At 42.7% G+C, this 20,560-nt stretch overlaps 1 protein-coding gene across 1 annotated transcript in view; it reads left to right on the forward strand.

Annotated features, from left to right (window-relative positions):
- The window catches only part of NRK (Nik related kinase), a 79,042-nt gene that overhangs the window by 38,331 nt on the left and 20,151 nt on the right, over window positions 1-20,560 (forward strand). Inside the window, exons 6-15 of the mRNA XM_042825056.1 lie at window positions 1,218-1,308; window positions 3,043-3,173; window positions 6,212-6,266; window positions 8,173-8,251; window positions 8,606-8,781; window positions 11,430-11,502; window positions 11,819-12,014; window positions 12,866-13,033; window positions 13,805-13,969; window positions 17,369-17,521. Coding sequence (XP_042680990.1) covers window positions 1,218-1,308; window positions 3,043-3,173; window positions 6,212-6,266; window positions 8,173-8,251; window positions 8,606-8,781; window positions 11,430-11,502; window positions 11,819-12,014; window positions 12,866-13,033; window positions 13,805-13,969; window positions 17,369-17,521 — 1,287 coding nt within the window. The remainder of the gene's footprint in view (window positions 1-1,217; window positions 1,309-3,042; window positions 3,174-6,211; window positions 6,267-8,172; window positions 8,252-8,605; window positions 8,782-11,429; window positions 11,503-11,818; window positions 12,015-12,865; window positions 13,034-13,804; window positions 13,970-17,368; window positions 17,522-20,560) is intronic.

The raw sequence follows: 20,560 nt of genomic DNA on the forward strand, positions 1-20,560 counted from the left end.
GTAATCTGGTGAACTGGGCTGGAAAAAAAAAAAACAACCATGGTTGAAACCCATCATTGTAAATTCAAAACCCATTACAGACTTACTGATCCATCTTCCATGTAATGGAGTTTTACTTCTTTTCTAAATAATGTTAAGATAACTGCATATTCCAGGAACTAGAATTCAGATAGTGTGCCAAGGTAATGCTTGAGCAGGAGTAAGTCTCTGCTTCTGCAGGTGTTATTGATAAGTATGTTCAGTGGAGAGCATCAGCCATCTCACCTGGATTTGGCATTAGGCTGCATACTGCAGTAACTATAGCTGGAGATTGTGGGGAGAGCTCTTATGCAAAAAAAGAAAAAGAAAATCATGATGGTCTGGTTAAGTTCTTGTGGTTGTGTGGCTGTAATATCTCTGTTAAATCAGTTGATATTAAAACCTTTGATTTACGCTCTTGCAGCAGAAAGTAATAACATCAAGTTTGCCTGAAACAAGCAATTGCATTGAATCATCTTCATGTTAAAACAGAGAATAACTCGTTGCGTCTGGGTTGAAAATGTTTCCTTCTGGAAAACTTAGGAGTTGGGTGGAAGCTGCATTTGAAGTCACTAATACTGTATTACAGAATCCAAGTATTTCAGCAGAGTATCCCTCGTCTTATTATAGTGTATTATTTCATTGTTATATCTCTGCTAGCTTATCCATGAACAGTTTGGGAAAGAAGGAGACAGAATATTGCAAATATTAGCTGAATGACAACTATTCAATATTTGTTGCATTCAACAATAATCTGACATGGTATTTTGAGCTCTCTGTGATCAATTTTTCATTGAATTCAGAGTTTTGCTGTTCTGTTGAAAGTAAAATTTGGCCCAGTGCAGCCAGATACATCCTGTCTCTGCACCTCATTGAGAGCATTCTGCAATGTTCTTCACCAATTATTTTTTTTTAATATTTTTTTTGCTTTTAATATGTGGTGTTGATTCTGAGAGAGAAGTAAAAAATACTGGTACCTCATTTTATTCACACTTTACTTTAGAGATGCTACACTACAGTTGTGCCTTCTGGTTGTCGTCTTCTCTCCTTGCCAAACCTGGGGACTTGATGTTGCTGATCACACGTGAAGGACTTTCTCTGTGAAGTCTGAGAAGGATAAAAGTGTAAAAAGGCAACAATGCCAAGTTCATGATAATGAGAATAAGGGAAGTCTTGCTTTTGTTTTGCTTTATTTTTAGGGCTTGGCACACCTTCACGCTCATCATGTCATCCATCGAGATATTAAAGGACAGAATGTTCTTCTCACAGAAAATGCAGAAGTAAAACTGGGTATGTTTCTGTAAATGTGTGCTACAAACCTGTTTGTTTAAAATTTCTGTCTTACCTTGGAAAGAACTTTCAGGAACCCAAGATGTATCAAATACTGTTAATGCTCTGGTTTACAAAATGTCTGTCAGCTAGAAGAAGGTGAAAACGTGATATATTCCACAGCAGTGTCACTCACAGCCTGTGGGAAATGCAGCTACTTCTAGACAGTCACACAGATAACCTTGTAGTCAGTCAAATCGCCACCAGGTCTTCACAGCAGGCTCCCAGTGTACAAAGGCATCCAAAAAAAAAGCCAACAACAAAAACCCTCACACCAAGAGTAAGTTAAACTGATCCATTTCTCTAAGGGAAACAGGCTTAGAGATTTTCGTAAATCTGAGGATAGGTGAAATTACTCTTCAGTGGTAGCCCTCTCACACGAATAGATCATACTAATACTCATCTCTCAACAATGTCAGCCTGTTTACTCATTTCCTTTTCTAGCTATGATGTGTCAACTGTTAACGACTTCCAGCTTCCTAAGATTAAACTCAAGTAATTATCTCTCTTGAGGAGGATGTCTTTGGTGTTTTTGGAAGATTTCACAGAGGATGCATGGCGGTGATTTAAAGGAGCAGTCTTGAGAACTCTTTTCTTATTTGGGATGATTCTTTGTTTATCCTGTCTTGTCTTCATTTGAAAGAAATCACTACAGAGATGGAGAAGAAGGATATACGTAGCCTATCAGTATGGGATAAGGTGCTTGACTGGAGCAAGCCAAAATAAGGACATTTTTTTTAATCCAAAAAAGAAGTATTGCCAGAGGGTTTTAAATTGAGTGCCAATTAAAGCGGGGAAGCTAGAAAACCAAGAGATCCTCAGTCCGGTTCCATTCCATCTCAGCATGTTATGTAAAAGCACTTTTCACATTTCCCATCAGAAGCACAGAAGGTATGATGAACCCAAAAGTCAGGTCCAGATTTCTGTTGAAGACATTTTGCTGAACAGGGACAACCAGTAATGGTAGTATGTAGTAATGGTATGCAGATGTTCTGTACTGAGGAAACACAGCTGTGAAAATCTTCTCCTTGATGATACGAGAGGACTGCTTCCTTCCAGTTCTTTTCCTTGCTAGTCTATTTTGATTGTTGTTATTTTTTGTTTCCCAGTCTTCTCTGTGAATAGCACTAGATGCTGTGCCTAGTAGATCCAATTAGTGGTTTAGAGGTTTATTGAAAGAAAAATACAATCATGTAACAGTTGGTTTTATGGACCCTTCTTTGTATCTGAGCAACACTGTGTTGCTGTACAGTCCCAAGGAAAGTAATATCCTTTCAGCACAAAGAGCAGGGCACAATTCTCTCATTATAATGAGGCTAAGATCAGAATAAACCAGTGTATTCTCCAGCCTGTTGTAAGCTAGTCTTTGAATGCAGGGAAGGAGTTCTTTGAAATAACTCAAAGTGATATATAAACAAATATATAAGATACATCTAAGCGTGCTTCATACATAGGTACTATTTTTTCCTTTCCAGTACTAGTTAAAAGATCTCAGGTCCTACTCAGGCTTAAACTTCAGTTTTTCCACTTAATTTCAGTTACTGGACAAGATGTACTATGAGAACTTGTATCAGGTTTGATACACATTCTAGCCCAAAAGTTTGGTATCCAAAAAGTATGTATGTAGTTAAGCAAGTGCTCTGCCATATGAATGCAACCCTTTAGTAAATACTTTACCCTTGCTTGGCTTTTCAGTGGATTTTGGTGTAAGCGCCCAACTGGATAGAACCATTGGGAGAAGAAACACTTTTATTGGAACACCATATTGGATGGCACCTGAAGTCATTGCCTGTGAGGAGAACCCAGATTCTACCTATGATTACAGAGTAAGTGTTACAACTTAATATCAGATCGCAAAACACATGAGCTGCTGAAATCCTTCTCAAATTGAGAGAAGAACTCTTGAAAAGTTCAATCTTCCTTTCTTTTAAACCACAATAATGTTGTAACTGTACAAGTAGAATACTTGTAGTATGTGGGTGGTGGCTCTTTTTGAGCGTGGAGTTTCACTATGAGTGGGGTTTCTTTCTAAATTGTTTGTATCTGTAATACATGTTCATTAATCTGTGCAACAAAATACTGATAGATATATGTGGAGGTTACAGGTCAGGATGGAAAAAGAAAGAAAGAGGTAAATTTGTAAGGAATGCTTGACAAACAATGTAATGCTAATGTGGCCAGGTATTACTCTCTTCTGTAAAAGAGCTATTTTACTCTGTACTTAGTTGTAAATCCTGATTTAGTTGGTAATAATTACCATAACTTGTTGCTCATTTATAAACATGCAACTGCAAGTGGTTTTCCGTCCCAGAATGATTTCTGGCTGTTCATGGGATGGCTGAGAGGTGAGGGCAACTCTGGAGGTTGTCCGCTGAAACTCTTACTGAAGCAGAGTCAGCCAGAGCAGGCTGCCCACTTGTGGCTTATGTCCACTCAGGTTTTGAATATATTCAACATTAGAGATCACAGCATCTCCAGGCAACCTGTGCCTGTGTTTGCAAAAGTCACAGTAAATAAGATTTAGGTTTGAACAGAATTTCCTGAATTTCAGTTTGTACCTAGGTGCCTCTTCTCCCTTACTTGGCCACAATGAAAAGAGAAGCGACTGGTTTGATCTTCTTTATTCTTTTCCCATGAGGAATTTGTGCTAAGATCCCCTGAATGGTCCAGGCATTCTCAATCTGAAGCCTCCCAGCTCTAAGCCCCTTATAATCTTTGTGGCCTCTGCTGCACACATGCAGTGCAGATTTGGTCACAGGTGACTTCACCAGTGCTAAGGAGGTGGGAATTGTTAGCTCTCCAGACCCATAGCAGTGCCCTCCTAATGTGGCTGATTACTCACCACCAATTTCTCAACAGAAATGACTGAGTGAATACAGAGGCCTTATCTGCTCTTGTTATATGCACTAGTTCAGTGGTCCCTGACATCATTTTTGCTCTTAAGCAAGCATCTAATGATAACTTACTCATTGAAAGAAGAATTTATCTTTTGAGATGACCAGCATGCTCTGCGTTTTGGATACCGACAACAGCTGTTCATATGCTGTTTCTGGTTCTCCTTTGTTAATGGACTGATGCTGTTCTGAAGAGACTTGTGATTCTTTGTCCTCTGAATTATTTCCAGCAGTGTTGTTGTTTGTTTGCCTACACTTAGACTTCCAGGTGTTCTCCAGGGATGGCTTCCTGAGCAGCCTTTCCCCTGGTCACTCCCTTGGTCCTGGTGTTCTCCTGGTTGCCACTTGGCTGCTCTGACTGTGGCTAGAGAAATTTTATTAGAAGAGCCTGCTATTACCTCTGTTTTCTCCTGTTTCAGGAGCTATGATTCTCACTTGCTGAGACCTTCTTCACTGCACTGTGAAGTCATGTTGTGAGTGGCAGTCATGACCAAAGAATGTTCTTGGATGTTATTTTTCATACCATGTAAATTTCATTCTGAAACCTCAGAAAATGAGGTTGTCTTCATTTTCTGAAACCACTTGATTTTCTTTTTGGAAGATATAAGTGTTAGGGACGTGCATATCTACTTTCCTTGCCTTCACTAACAAACAGCCACACAAACTGCTGTGACTCAGAAGGTGGCACAGGACTGATTTTTCTACAGAGATTTATGGCTGATACGATGGAGAAAGTAGCAGGAAGCCATTCTGTAGTACCTGTAACTTCTTGTTCTATGAAAAAGTGGTTAAAATTATAACAAATCAGTGAAAAAATATATGCATGTGTACCTATACACATCAGTCTTTCAAACACTGCTACCATTTTCCACTGCAGCTGTCTGCCTCTCACACTTTGAAACAAGAAACCACAGTACTTTGCAGCCTGGTTCTTTTTCCCATTATCCCCAGAGCCTGCAATGCTACCTCTAGAAGACTTTTCTAACTTTCTGTCATCTATTTCATAGCAAGTCAGGGTCCCATTATTTATATTCTCAGATGTCTCTACAAACTGTAACACAAACAGCCTCCAGCTTGCATGAAGCAGTTCAGAGCAGCTGAGTTGAGAAGGTTCTGTTGGTAAAGTCAGGTTTAGACAGAGTGCCAAGATGGATATGAGCTGCTAATCTTTGAAGTTTTGTCTTCTCTTGCACCCTTACAAAATCTGCTTTTAAATAAACCCTGCAGGTTAGTTTGGTCACATGCCTCTCATCTAACTGCTTTTGGACACCAAAAAGTAGTAAATACTGTACTTGATTAATCAAGCAGAAGCCTGTGACGTATTTTTTTACAGTCACTGGTCATGATCACAATTAATCTTTCATGATCAAAATCATTTAGCATTCAGATAAGCTGATAATGAAATCTCCAGCCTGAATTTCCTTTCGTGTGCCCAAAAATATGTGACTAGAGACTTTGTGGACAGAAAGTCAGATTATAATTTAAGCTTTGTCAGTGTAGAAACTCAGCAATGACTACTGTGATACAAGCATTAAGACAAAGATTTTTTTGGCCTTGAACAGAGCACGAGGCACTGTTTATAGAATCACCAAGGTTGGAGAAGACCTTCAAGATCATCCAGTGCTGTGTCTCACTGCCTCGCAGCAATAGGTTAAAGATGTAAGCTGTGTAGTTAAATGGTGTCTGCTGTACTCCAATTCTTTTGGGTTTTACGAATGCAAAAGGTTTGCATTTTAGAGCTGGCTGCTTAAATGATGATTCAGCTACTCACAACTGCGTGGGGAATGGGAAGCTTCTGGCTACTAGCACGTTTCTTTCCTAAAAGCTCAGGAGGGGAGGGGAGGGAGCAGAATGTATATTGCTCTCACACGAAAATGACTTGATCCAAGCGAGTTCTAGGGAAGCAAAGGAAAACTGAAAAAATGCATGAGTGTTTCAAGTTGCAACGTTCAGTGTTTTTTTTCCTGCAGAGTGACCTCTGGTCTTTGGGAATCACTGCTATTGAAATGGCTGAAGGAGCTCCTCGTAAGTGGTTTGGTTCAGGGAGGGGGCTCTATGCTTTCTGAACATGTTCTGTATTAAAATAACTCGCGCTTGACTAATGCACAGATGTACAAAGCTCTGGTTCTGTCTGGATCCTTAGAAATAATCTCTGAATTTTTCTCATTTCAGCTCTCTTGCTGTGCCCTTCCCACATCTAAGTCCCTGTTTCCCCTCCTCGATTTCAATCCTGATTTCTTACTAGCTTTAGGTAAATTTTGTGTCTTGTAATTGCTTCCGTCTGTGACGCCAAGCAGCAGGAGTGTGCTGGGAGACCTTTGCTGTCCCCTCACTACTCTGGTTAGTGTCTCACAGGCAGTGGGCAGCAATCAATGGCTGCAGGGTGGTCGCACAGACCTCTTTTGTGCATCTTTTGTTTCTGCAGAACCCTGCTTGTTTCATCCCTGCACCCAAGGAACAGCTGTGTTGTGAGGGTGTACGTGGTCACTGCCGGGAGCACAGGAGATGAAATAAATTATACCCTGGCCTGAGCTCAAGAGCACGTAGGCTGTGTTTAAGAAACACTTTTGGCTGTTTTCCTGTCCAGCTTGGTTTTAGCAATGGTCCGAATCCAGCTGGAGTTGAGAAGCACTTTCAGAAACTGTGCTGCAGCCCAGCTTCGTCCTGAGACGGGGCTCTGTGCAGTTTCCTTTGAGAGAGACTTGTGGCTTCACATGCTAATTCCTCACTCCATTTGTAATTGATGTGATCACTGTTTTTGGCAGGAGAATGTAATAGATTATATTCTATTGCATTGTGTTGTGTTTTTCTTCTTGTTTTACGTGAGGTGATAGGACCCCTATCCAGAAACCAGACTTCTTTGAACTGCCACCCCCACTATATCACAAGCTGTTGAAAATACAGAGGCAAAAGACAAAAAGTCAACTCAGATGTGAGAAGTGATGGCAGGCAGCTACAGGCACGGAAAGAAATAGGAGGCAGTAATGGCATACCCAGGCCATAGTCTTGCTTTTACTATTTCTGCAACGCTGCAAATCTGTTTCTATTAAGAGAATCACTTCTGAACACCTGCATGTCATGGGAGATCAGCCTCCATATAGAGCCTCTCAGTTGCCATTCAGTAGCTCTGTTTTGTGAAGAAAGACCTCTGACCCTCAATATTTCTTTGTGACAGACAGGGACTTGTTTGTAATTCCACACAAAATGTCTCTGGTATATGAGATATTATGGTATTTTCTTTTTTGCAGAGTTATTTGTAGTTTTACATTTCTGTAACAGTAGCACTGAGCAGAAGTACAGTGGGCTGGAAAGAAACCAGCATCTGAATGCATTGGTAGGATCTATGGCAAATTGCCTAATCATGGTGCTCCTGCTCCCGAAACACAAAATAGATGAAATATGTGCTCAGCCATTATGCTCTGCTCCACTGACACGGTTCGTGAGCTCTCCAATTTGCATCACATTTCTTCATCCTACATTTTCTTTTATGCCATGAATGATACAGCTAAGAGTCTGATGAAAACGTATCTTATTGTTTATTTGAACCATAAACAAAGCATATTAAATTATATATATTTCAATATTAAATTTAACTTCTGTTTATGAAAAATTACCTCTTGATATACTAGAGTTGTGAGTTTTTATAATGTCCTTTTGAAGCCTTACGTATAAAAATCAGAATAAAGTTGTTACCACGCAGCCTTTCTTTCAACTGAATCTCGTGCAACCAGTAAAATAGCAGTGCATCATTGTGAAAGCTTTCTTTGTACTCTGAGACTTCATTTTTTGGCTGTAGCATGAATTGCACTGACTAACAGTGAGGTCCTGCAGCAGGTGCTGTGCTGTAGGCAGTGGGAGAAGTGGTTGGGTCTGCCTGGGTGGCAGAGGTTGGACGTGGGATGTGTGCTGAACTCTGTGGTCTCCTTTGCAGCCCTGTGTGACATGCACCCAATGAGAGCACTCTTCCTCATCCCGCGGAACCCGCCCCCAAAGCTGAAATCCAGAAAATGGTAAAAAGCCGTGCAGAGTGTCATTTCTGATGATTTTTAGCGCTCTTGTCCAAGAAATCACAATGTTGTTAAATCCTGCAGTGATCTGTGTTGTCTGTCCTCCACTGTCTATAGTGTGGGGTGAGCCATGGGTGCAGAAGTAGTTTACCTTTGGGAACCAACCCTGTCCTTCTGATCTCTGGATGATCTGCAGCATCCATTGCAGTCACTGAAGGCTGACATGAGTGACTGCAGTTTTAGTCCCAGGGCAAGATGAAGCCTTGCAAATGTAGTGCTTTATGGCACTCTGGGGTAATGCTTGGCAAACCAATTGGAAAGGTTTATTATTTTACCCTGTTTTTCTGTCTTTTTAAGGTCAAAGAAATTCCTTAATTTTGTTGAAAGCTGCCTTGTAAAAAATTATTTGCATCGTCCGTCCACTGAAACCTTGCTTAAGCACTCTTTTATCCGAGACATGCAGAATGAACGGCAAGTGCGCATCATGCTGAAAGACCACCTGGATAGGACCAGGAAGAAGAAAGGAGAAAAGGGTAACGTGGCAAAAAGAAACAAAAAGGGAGAGGAAAATAAAAGATACTGCAAATAGCAGCTCCTTTTCTGATTTTTGATGGTGGAGTAAAAAGTGGATCCACCTGAAATATGGTACCACAAAAAACTGAGAAAGTTTTGTTGCTGGTGGCAGTGGGGTCATTGTGCAAATCTCTGCAACAGCCTTGATCCACAGTGGTGTGTAATGCTAAAGTCTTCAGGAGTTGACTGATGCTGCTTCACTGAACACAACCCAAATGCTAATGTGATCAGAGTCCAAGTAATGCTTAGGCCTCTATTTTCTAAATAGAGTATCTAAACTGTAATCCTTGAGCCTTTCCTAGTCTCAGCTCATCTCTTGGTTCCTGATACCTTTATATGGTGATGCAGCAAGTAAAATAATTACAGCCTGTGAGTTCTTTGGAGGCAGAAGCATTTTGTAGTGGAGTGTACAAGTCCTTGAAAAGGCTTCCAAGATCCAGTGACACGCACACGGATATAATTGGTTGGCTTTTATACCAAATGCATGAAGTAAAAGAGAGAAATTGAGCTGGTTCCTTATCCTTCAGAGCAAAACTTGGAAGAAGCAGTGTTGGAGTGAGAATGGTCCATATGTCAGTGCACAGTTTGATGTGCAGCAGAGAGTAAAGTAGCCTGCTGACCTGTTATTTTCCCTACTCTCTCACCTCTCATTCTCTTGTGTGTTTTCCAATGGGAGGGGCACAGTGGAGATTAGTGACTGTGAGGGCAAACTCACAAAGTGCTGTAAAGATGATAAATTAATTTTTAAACTCTTAAGTATTGATTTGACAATAGGAATATTTGTGCCTAAAATGAAATTGATGTTGCAGTGTAAATTTACTGACTCCAGTAGTCATGGAATCGTAGCACTATAGAAGGGCTTGGGTTGGAAGAGACCTTAAAGATCATTCAGTTCCATCCCCCAACTGTGCCCTGGTTGGCACCCAATAGTTCAAGCTACCCAGGGCCCCATCCAGCATGTCCTTGAATACCTGCAGGAATGGGGCATCCACAACTTCTATGGGCAACCTGTTCTAGCACCTCACCACCCTGAGTAGAGCTTTTCTTCCTAATATCAAACTTGAATTTCTCCTCTTTTAGTTTAAAGCCATTTTCCCTTGTCCTGTCACAATCAAACCAGGTAAAAAGCTGGTTCCCTTTGTAAGCTCCCTTCATGTACTGGAAGGTCGCAGTGCAGTCTCCCTGGAGCCCTCTATTCTCCAGGCAGAATGAGCCCAGCCCCCCCAGCCTTCCTTCACACAGGAGAGGTGCTCCAGCCCTGTGAGCATCTTCACGGCCTCCTCTGGACCCACTCCAACAGCCCCACATCTTCCTTGTGCTGGGGCCAGGCCTGGATGCTGTTCTGCAGATGGGGCTTCATGAGAGCAGAACAGAGGGGGACAATCCCCTCCCTGCCCACTGCCAGCCCTCTGCTGATGCTGCCCAGGACACTGTTGGCCTCTTGGGCTGTGAGCGCACACTGCTGGCTCATGCCCAACTCTTTGTCTACCAGGACCCCCATGGCCTTCACACCACTTGTCACCAGCCTCCACTTGGACATAGAGCCATTGACCACAGCTCTCTGGCAGCAGCCATCCAACCCATTCTTTATCCAGCCTTCAAATCCATATCTCTCCAATGTTGAGATAAGGATGTGGTGCAGGACCATATCAAAAGCCTTGCACGTGTCCAGATAGGCTGTATCAGTTGCCCTTCCTGTGTCCACACCTACTGTCACTCCATTGTAGAAAATTCTGTCATCTCTTCCAGCTGTGGGCACTTTCAAATGGAAAAACATCCTGTTAAAAGGTTTTCATGAATGCACTTGAAGGAGTAAAGATGTGGTGATAACAATCACGTGTTGATAACTAGTTACAGTTGGACCTGGAAAGTGCTGGTTTTAATTAAAATTCCCCTGAAGGAACAATGTGAAACTGCCAGACAATACACTTCAAAATACTGATGCCAAAAAAAGTTAACTGAGTCCCACTTTGGTCCTGCTCTGTATTTTAGCTTTGTGGCATGCTAATTTGAAGTCTTCCCTTATGGGTTACCTCCATGGTACTCTTGAAGAGAACTTGAAAAATGTGGGTCATCTTCTCCTGAACTGCAATGTCAAAACTAGCATTGCTTGATTATCCCCATTAAAATTGTTCATTTTAGTACAAAAAGAAACACAGATTCACTAAAAGCCTCAGTTTAGTTACGCAGCAGACATGCAATAGCAGAAAAGGTCAGCATAAGTCTTTCATACCATATCTAAATTTATACATGAAATGACCCTGCTGCTTATGTTGTTGGGAGGGTTGGCTATTGCAGTAGGCTTAGCTTATTATATTGCAGATTGTAAAAGCAAGTTAGTTTTGCAAAATCTATGTAGTTAGTGAGGGGAAAAAGTGGAAACACGTAAAGGGGCCCTTTGACCCATGGTCTGAAGTAGACTTTGTGTTGCATACTTGAATATCTTCTGCTGCATCCACTCAGCCTCTTAGTGCAACCTAGGGCTTTTAAATTCCTGATGAGCTCCATGTAGTTCAGTTTTAGTGCTCAGAAGCCAAGTTCAAGATAACATCTTAAATAACAATATCCTCCACTGGCATTTATTGGTCTCTCTCTCTTTTTTTGACAGAGGAAACAGACTATGATTACAGTGGAAGTGAGGAGGAAGACGATGAGCTGAATGAAGATGAAGGAGAACCAAGGTTAATTTTATGATTAGAATATAAAATTTGACTGGCCAACCTGTTCTCACTGAAGGCAGCTCTCCTCGCGCAGATTTGCTTTTTTACCTTACTCTAAATCCCCCATCTACCGTATCCACTCTGATACTTGAACTGTTTCGTAGCTATCGAATATAAATGCTGAGCATAACAAGCTGCTGCATTCGGATGCATAGTCAACATGGCAGAGATGTATCAAGTCATTTTCGTTTGCTGACACGGGACAACAAGCAGTTCCTTGTATTCTCCCTGCTTTAATGCTATGTTTAGTCATATTGAAACTTGTACTTCGTTTCAGCTCCATAGTAAATCTCCCTGGGGAGTCAACTCTCCGCCGTGAGTTTCTGAGGCTGCAGCAGGAGAACAAAAACCGTTCTGACCCTCAACGCCAGCAGCAGCAGCTGAAGGACCAGGAGAAATACAAGAAGCAGCTGCTGACAGAGCGGCAGAAACGCATCGAGCAGCAGAAAGAGCAGAGGAGGAGGCTGGAGGATGTAGGGACTGGCTTGCATTGTTATTCCACATCCCCTCACAAATGAAAAATATGCCTGTAGAGAGTAGGCTATGAAAGGCAAGAAGGCTGTGCTAAGTTGTCAGCACAACCTGTCATGCAGTCTTTCACACTGGGAGAATGTATCGCTTTTGAACATAATGATATGAAGTGATATAAAAAGGGCTTTGTTCTTTTCCTGCTGACAACCTGCCCTGAGCTTTGGGAGCTGAAGATGCAGGACTCTTCTCTTGAGCTTGGCTGTAGAAGCCCAGGCAGGTGGGGAGAGAGGTCCTGTTTTCTTTCTGTTGTGCGTTATTCATACTGAGTCTCTTTTCCTGATCCAGAGTTTCTGGCTCTGCTTCTTTTTAAGATGTTACAAGACAAGATGCCTTTTCAGCTGTCTTACACATTATGGTGTGGCAGGTATTGCTAAATCATCAATGGGTCTCTTCTTGGGAGCATCTGATGAAATTCAGGCATTGTGCAAGCAATGGCATTTGTGAAGCATGATGCTGTTCCAGCAAAACTGGGGGAAAACTCTCAGAAAACCCTTCCTTCTCAAAATGACAGAACGATTAGCTGTCAACCACAAAAAAGAAGTTCACGTATTTGTCTAAATGAATGGCACATCAGCCCTCAGCTGCCAAAAGGGCAAAGGTTTCATTTTGAATTTGATAGTTACTGTGGTGGCAATCTGTGGCTGGCTGCTCCTGCTGTGCTGTGATCGGGCATCCCGTATTACTGCCTGCACCTCAGGAAATGAGCCTTGTGATTAATGACTACTGGCACAAATAATTGGTGGGTACAAAAGGGAAACAAAATAAGCGGTGTTATTCCCTGGCTCTCTTCCAGCATCAGAGGCGAGAGCAAGAGCTCCGAAGGCAGCAGGAGTGCGAGCAGAGGTGGGCTGAGGCTAAGGATGCTCAGAGGAGAGAGGAGAGGTGTAAGGAAGACAAAAGGGCCGTGGAAGATGATGAACGGTTCATAGCAGATGGGCAGAGGAAACCAGAAAAGAAGCAGGTATGAAAGGGTTTGCTGGCAGCAATTTGCAGCTCCCTGTTCCTGTGGATGTCTTTCTCAGTCCCCTTGGGGTTGCTGCCATCCTCTGAGTCACGGATCAGAGAATGACTTTTTAATGCTTTTACTGCCTCTTGTTCTCGAATACAACCTTTTCTGGATGCAACATGCAAATTACTTACTGAGTTACCCCCTTGAGCTACAGCAATGACACTTCCTCTCCTTGAGGGTGGCAGTTCTGTCACTGCTGTTTCTCCTTGCTGAAGTTATCTTCAGTCACTTCCATCTGATTTAAGGTACCTTTACCCTGAAAGATTCCAGCACAAGCTCAACTTAAGCTTAAATCTCCAGAGTCTACAGTTTCACTTTGGATTGTACAAAGGATAGTCTCTTACTCACAAAGTAAAAATGAAATTGAGGTTACTTTAATGCTGAGGTCTCACTGTCAAGACTGGCACCTTGACTGCAATGTTATGCTAAAGTTGCAGCAGATGAGCCGACTCATAACCAACAAGAGGCACTCGAGTGTTTAATTAAAGCCCTGTTTTTAGGAAAAGTAAAAAGAAAAAATGCAGTTTTCTGTTGCGCTGTTTCAAAAGCCAAACATTGAGCATTTGGAGTTGTTTTTTGCTTTCTTTTCCCCAGAGTTGTGGCTTTTCTGTCAGCCTTGCAGCTGTGCTCACTTTGCTCTTTTGAAAAGCCAGGATTTTCAGCAGTCACCTCAGTTGTCCTCCGAGGCATCATTCTCTCTGATGTTCATCACTCTGCTTTCAGAAAAAGGTGGAAGAGGTGCAGCACAACAGGAAGGGGCATCGAACTCTCCCCAAAGATCAGACACAGCTGCTGTCTCTCCAGCATGACCACAAGCAGAAGAAGAAGGAGCCTTCCAAGAGTTCAAATTCAGCAGCACATCTTCCATCAAGCAACACAACCAAAGAGGTACCAGCTCAGCCAGTGTAGTGTTTTGGTGCAGTTTATTATGCTGTGGAGATGCTAGAGTACAGTCTGATCTTTAAACTTACAGCTTGACTTATGTCTTCCTACACATTTAGGCTGCAGTAAGTCCTTTTGTCTCCATTAATGTAGAGAATAAGGAAAAGGAATGGTTAAGTCTCTGTCAGTTCTACTCAGATTGAAAGAAGTCTTTAGCTGTGGTGAACCAGGAATCATGATCCCTCTGGTCAGCTAGCTGTCATTCTCTTGTTTCCCAAATTAAGATTTGGGAATCCCCGATTAAGAATGAAGGTAGTGTCATCTGAGGTTTTAAGAGATGTCTTTGCCTGACTTTTGGGTTCACAAAACTGAGGCAGACACAGAATAGTGTTGTGCCTCCCAGGCATGGGTCTCTGTGTCCCTGATGTCAGATTGTGATGCCTTTTCATCTTCTTTTTCTCCTCAGATTTTAGGTAGATTAGATTTGGTGGATAAGAGGTACACATTGAGTCCTCAGTAAGAATTCTTGTCTGTTTCATTCCTTTTTTTTTTTAACTCCGAAATATTCTGTATTGCAGCTTGTTCTACTTAAAAGCTTCAAGTCCGTTTCACATATGTTATCTCACCATTCCTGGTATTTATTTTTCACAGGTCTGTGAACCTGTTTCTATAAGCTGGTAAGATTTCACATTACCAGAGCAAAGAACTTGGCTTGGTCAGTGTCAAAATCCTCAGCAGCTTACACATCTTTCCTTGGGGGTGGCAGCAAAGCATCTTTCATAAATACCCAAACCAAGCACATGCATAAGTTTGTAGAAGGAATGCAGAGTGCTGCTTATTAACTTTTTGCTGCAGCTTTTAAGCAGGTGCCCTCTTTGATGTCACCTCTGTCTGCATGCAGCTGGCTCCCTGAGGTGAAATCTTCTATGATGATAAGCAGTTAAATGAAACACTTTTTGGTAGGATTATTGACATGATGAATTTCAGTAACTGGATGGAGTATGCAAACAGCTAATCTGCAGTGTGAAATCAACAAAACAAAGGATATTAAGTCCCTTGTTAGAGCAGCAGTTTGTGAAAACGATAGAATGTCTAATTGTGTTTGAAGTAAAACTTAACTGTCAAAAAAATGCCCAAGATCCTAAGGCTTTATTGCATTGACTGATTAAACATATCATTATTGAAATTTGAATGAGCTCTTTTGGAAATCACTGTTTATGTAGTGACAGAGGGTGGGATGTTGTTCTGGCTGGAGAGAAAGTTGGGTGTGGACAGAGCAGTGAGCAGTTTTCACTAAATACGTGACATCTAAGTCATTGAAATACTTTGCCTTTGCTAGGTTTTGGCGGGGGGGGGAAGAAAATGCAACTCTGTTTAATTCATTTAACTTTCTTTTCCATTTTGCTATAGCTAGAAGTCAAAAGAGCTGTAAAATGTCAGCACACTCTGTAGTTTTGTCATGCATTTTCTAAATGACCCCTTTGTAGCAGAATGAAATGTACTGTGGAATTTAGTGTAGGCAGTCACTGTTAACTTTTATTGTAATGGTGAAATATAATATTACTAATTGCAGGTGAGTTAAGAACACGTGGAAGGAAAACAGTAGGAAAACAAAAATCGCATCCACAGATCTGCCCTTGAGGTTCATAGCGTGATGCTGGTATTGATGACAGTGGTTGGGTACCATCGTGTACTCTGGTTTTGAGGGCAAACTCTTTCACAATACTGATTAATCTCAAAACTTCTTGGAAGATGCAGATCCTTCTATTGAATCCTAATTAATGCAACAAGGTTGCTTTTGTTGTTGTTGAAATGTGATGCTTTACAGTGATGTCAGCGGACGTAACTGTTTAGGAGTCAGAAATGCTTTAAAGCTTTGACTGTTTGTAACAGTGATAATTCAGTGAATTTGTTCCTGTAAATATTGGTCTTTAGCAGTTTACTAGACAAAACTATGCCTGTTCCTGCACTGGGAGCGGTCTGCACAGGGTTAGATGCAACATAAATGTAGAGTGAGTTCTTTTTTTCCCATGGTTTTTGGTTCTCAGTGGCATTTCCAGGACCAGCTATTGATACAGGCAACTAACGACCTCCAGAATTACTGTTGAGCTGAAGCATTAAAAACCATCAAAAAATATCCTACAGCCTTCCAAAACCTCAAGTTTAACATATGGAGCCATGGAACTTTTCCTTGGGAGTTTCTCATCTCTGTCATCTCGCTCATCCTGTGGCAGGCAGGTCAGGGCAGATTTCCCTTCTGTGTGCAGATGTGAGCTCTGTCCCTGTGCTGTATCTGATCCCAGTGGCACCGCAGCTGGTGAGCTGGGGAAAGGACTCTGAGCTCGGGTTTGGTGCTGGATCATGAAGTTTAGTGCTCAGTGCCTGTGCTGGAAGCCTGGAGCGTCTTCTTGAGCTTGCATCTGGATCATAATATGCTTGGTAAAATTTGCCTTTCATTGTTAGGAGTTGCAAGTAATGAAGATCTGGCCTCAAGAGTAACGTAACTTCTCAGTTCACCACTAGAATTCCTCAGTATTTGGCTGTGGTTGCTTGTCTAATATGTTTTAAAGCTGCTTTCTGCCCCCAGTTAAGATCTGTGAGACTAAGGGGAATCATTTCCACCTTCTCAGCAGGTCCTAAACTGGATTCAGAATATGCTCTCTCCCTTGCTGTAGGCACAAACACCCAGATATATTGAGAGGCACCGTTAAGAACATCTATCCAGACAAAGACAACTGGGTACAAGATGGCATTAATCTCTTGTTTGCAGAGTAGAGCTGCTAAAGTTAGAGTTCCTAGGCTGCTAAATCAGAGGATGAGCTAAAGATTTATGCTAGAGAATGGGAATCAAACTGGGAAGAGCAGCAGGGTCAAAACTGTGGGTTGGAGATTTTGTAATAAGCAGTGCCCTCGGGACATAGAAGGACCTTTCCTGTCTTTCGGTTGGACCTCGATAGTGTCTCTCAGTCCTTTCCATAGGGCAGTTAGCATACCAAACAACAGAGCATTAGAAGTGTCTCAACATAGAAAGCTGCTTGCAGTAAAGTCAGTGCTGTAGAAGAGGGTAATAAATTCAGAGCAAAACAGGTTGCGTGCTGTCGAAGGTAAATAAATGCAGAAAGATGGTTCCTCCCAGCTAAAATCCTAGCCTGCAGCAAGCAGGATAGCCTTGAATAAAGCAGACTGCAGCTCAGGCATGTCAGCTGCCCCTTGTCCTGCTGTGGCTTGGAAACTTAATGAGAAGGATGGAGTTGCAAATGGAGAGGCAGTGCTGCTTTGTATCGTGCCAGGGCTGACCTCTCCTCAGGGAGGTCCGTAGAGTCTGTGCGGTTCTGCGCTGCCACCGGAGAGCATCCAGGCCGTGAAGCTGAGTGCACGACACGCCTCTTCCTTTCTCCTTTGCAGGCCGAGGACCGAAGAAAGAGAAGTGATGGCATCCAGCCTGCCCTGCAGTGGCCTGCGGCGCTGGGGCACGATGCCATGCCTCAGGCGAGGGTGGGCTCTGGCAGCAGCTCCAGCCCCTGCACCCCTGCGCTGCAGAGAGCCGTCTTAGTGCAGGTATGGTGTGAGTACCAGTGTGGTATCACTGCCCTGACACGGGGAGGAAGGTGCCTGAGCAGGAAGGTGCCTGGTTCCCTTCACTCCTGCCGTAACCGATGGAGGCCCATGAGAGCTTGCCTCCGATTTTCAGTGCCACCTTGTGCTGCTAAGTTACAAGTGGAGTTTTACTTATGCGTTGCAGCGTAGGTTTAGATAACAGTTACTTTAATATGCTTGATGCCTGACTGCTGACTCTCTGATATTACTCTTCACTGTTTCATAAAAAGCCTGAATGACTGTGCTGTTATAGCCCCTGGATGATGTATTATTTATATGGTGCCATAAATATATGTGGCAGTTTACAAAACAACTCTAAAGTCAAAATTTGTATCCCTGAAGACTAGGTACACAAGCAAGACTGTTAGAGGTCTTATGAAATAATCTAAAAGTATAAGGAGATGGAATAAGGACTAGTTACCAATGCAGAGTCTGGTTTTGCCTATGGGTAGGGCATGGCAGGCCTGTGAAGTCCTGTTTCTAGTCTTCAATTTCTGCATCAGCATTTTCTAGATCTTCTAGCCCACATCTGTGAATAAGAGTGAATACTTCAAAACGTGCATAAGGGACTCCTGAGTGCAAAAACAGATGTCTTCTGTGTCCTGTGTTGTGCACATCCACGGTACCCCAACAAATACACTGTCCTATGATGGGCCTACGGGCTGAGATGATCTCTCTTGTTTGTACATGTGGTTATGTGCTTACTTTCTTGTTGAGATACAAAGTATTTTACATACTTTCATGTTGTTCCACCTCCCAGACTGAGCTTTTCACTCCTCCCTTGTTCCAGGGTGCTTCTAAATGTTTTCTCCTTGTTTTCTGTGCTTAGCTCTGCAGCTTCTGTATACTTTTATCAGCTTGACAGAACTCACCCAACATCTGTCACTTGAATCTGTTACATCACTTCAAAAATTTCAGAGTTAAACGGTACCTAAAGTGGTGCCTAAGCAGATCCCTCTACGCATACAGTGAGAACACCCTGGGGAAGTCCTGCATTAGAATCCTCCTCGAAGCATTTTAGCTCCTACCAGCTCCAGGACTGCAAATTCAGAGTACCCACTGTGCCCAAAAACTCAACTTCCTTTCAGCATCCTATTTTTTTGACAGCATTTGAAATGAGTAGCTTAGACTGCAGTTACTTTTTTTCTTTCAGAAGTATGTATAAACAAAAGCAAAGCAAGACAGCAAGCAGAAAACAAATAAACTGCTGTGCCTCCTCCTGCTCCCAGTGCCAGGGTTCCCCCAGGGCAGGCTTCCAGGCCCAGTGCTCTACTGCCCTGCTTCTGCACATGCCCTGGCATGAGTCTGCATGAGGCAGGTAATAGGTGGCTGATAGCCTCCTCAGGTCCTGCTGGTGAAGGCAAAATCAACATGGGCAGCTGTCGGGAAAGGAAAGGCCCAGTTTCACCCAATAGCATTATCTTGAGAAAATATTTGTGTATCTTTTCACATCCTTTTTTTTCCGTGGCACATTTGGCAGCTTAAGTCACAGGTTTTGTGACTGGTCTAAATTGACAGCTGTAGCGTTGACTCCCTGGAGAGCTGCTGCGAGGTCTAAAAGTAAGGTGCTTATATCTCAGCCTTGGGCAGCTCCCTTCAGGTGAATATTTTGGCCCTGTAATAGAAGCTATAGAGCACATACTTCAGGAATTCTGCAGAAGCACATTAGCTGTACGGAGGGGAGTCCTGCCCTGTTATGGTGTCACTTTATGGGTGAGAGGAGCTGCATCCTAGCATGGCTATGACCATGCCTCCCACATTGCCCAGGATATGTCACTTTGTCCCTTTGCACCTTGCTGGGGCTTCTCTGTTTGGGAGCACTTCTCCCAGCTGTTCAGGGAGTGGTAAGGAACAAAGTGGATTTTGTCATCCTCTTTCACATTCCTTGATTGAAACTACATAATAAAAGTTTAATGCTATGTTAAATGATAGTGTTACTTAGGGGTAATAGCAGGCAGCGATTTATAGTCATTACTGTGTGATTTCACTCCCTGGTGGGAACTGCCCTGTTACCCACACACAGGTTGGTGATCCAGCAGGTAGGGACCATGTGGACAGGGAGAAGCCAGTCCGTGGTCTTTCCTGCTGTGTTAGCATGGAAACCAGATGAACTTCGATGGGCAATTTATAAATCTTCTTAAGGGTTGTGTTTCGTTCTGCTGGCTGGCAGCAGCTGTTGATGCTAATAGCTGTGCTGGGAAACGCTGCCTGTGTTAACTTCATAAAGTGAGAAGGCAATATGAGTGATGCTCCAGTTAGTCACCTGGAGATGAAAAGACTTGCAGCAATATACTTGCAGAGTTCAGTACGTGGCTGCCTTGTTGATTTAAAGTAAAAGTGAACCGCAGAGTTAAAAATGCAAGCTGACTTTATCACAGATGTCTACACTGAAGAACTTTCAGCCATGTTTGAGAGGAAGCAATCATCTGTCATCACTGCTCTGCTCAGGCAAGAAGACTTCTTATTCTAAATGATCCCATCCTATAAGATTGTATGGCACCTCCCAGGTCCCCAAGCCTCTCTCGCAGCAATCTCACTGGAAATCTTAACGCAGTTCCTGAGAGACAGCAAGCATGATTTCTCAGTGTCTTGTACTCTGTCTGGTGAGGGAAATGTGAGATATTCCCAGCTCAGAATATCCCATTTCCATTGCTTTGTACCAGTTCTGCCTCTGGTGAGCTGCAGCACGGTGGGCAGTGGGGCTTTCTGGCAGTGAGATGAGCCATTCTGGGCAGCCCGTGGGATTCACAGGCTGTGAATAGAGTCACTGTGTCTGTCTGTCTGCCCAGCGTCTCCCAGTGTCTGAGTAGAGGAGAGATTTAGCCCACATCTGAAAGGAACTCCTTTTTTTAATCGTCTCTTTTGTTCGTCCTGTAGGATTTGCTATCTAGTTCTCTACTGTCTGGAGTAATGCAGCAAAAATAGAACAAGAAAGCTAATGGTATTAGAATAATTAGCTGTGCATTAGGTCATTGACTGATGCAGTATCCCAGATCTATT

The sequence above is a fragment of the Centrocercus urophasianus genome, unplaced genomic scaffold, assembly GCF_019232065.1.
Source record: "Centrocercus urophasianus isolate 14NV4802_14NV808 unplaced genomic scaffold, USGS_Curo_1.0 seq_24, whole genome shotgun sequence".
In the NCBI taxonomy this organism is placed as follows: Eukaryota; Metazoa; Chordata; class Aves; order Galliformes; family Phasianidae; genus Centrocercus; species Centrocercus urophasianus.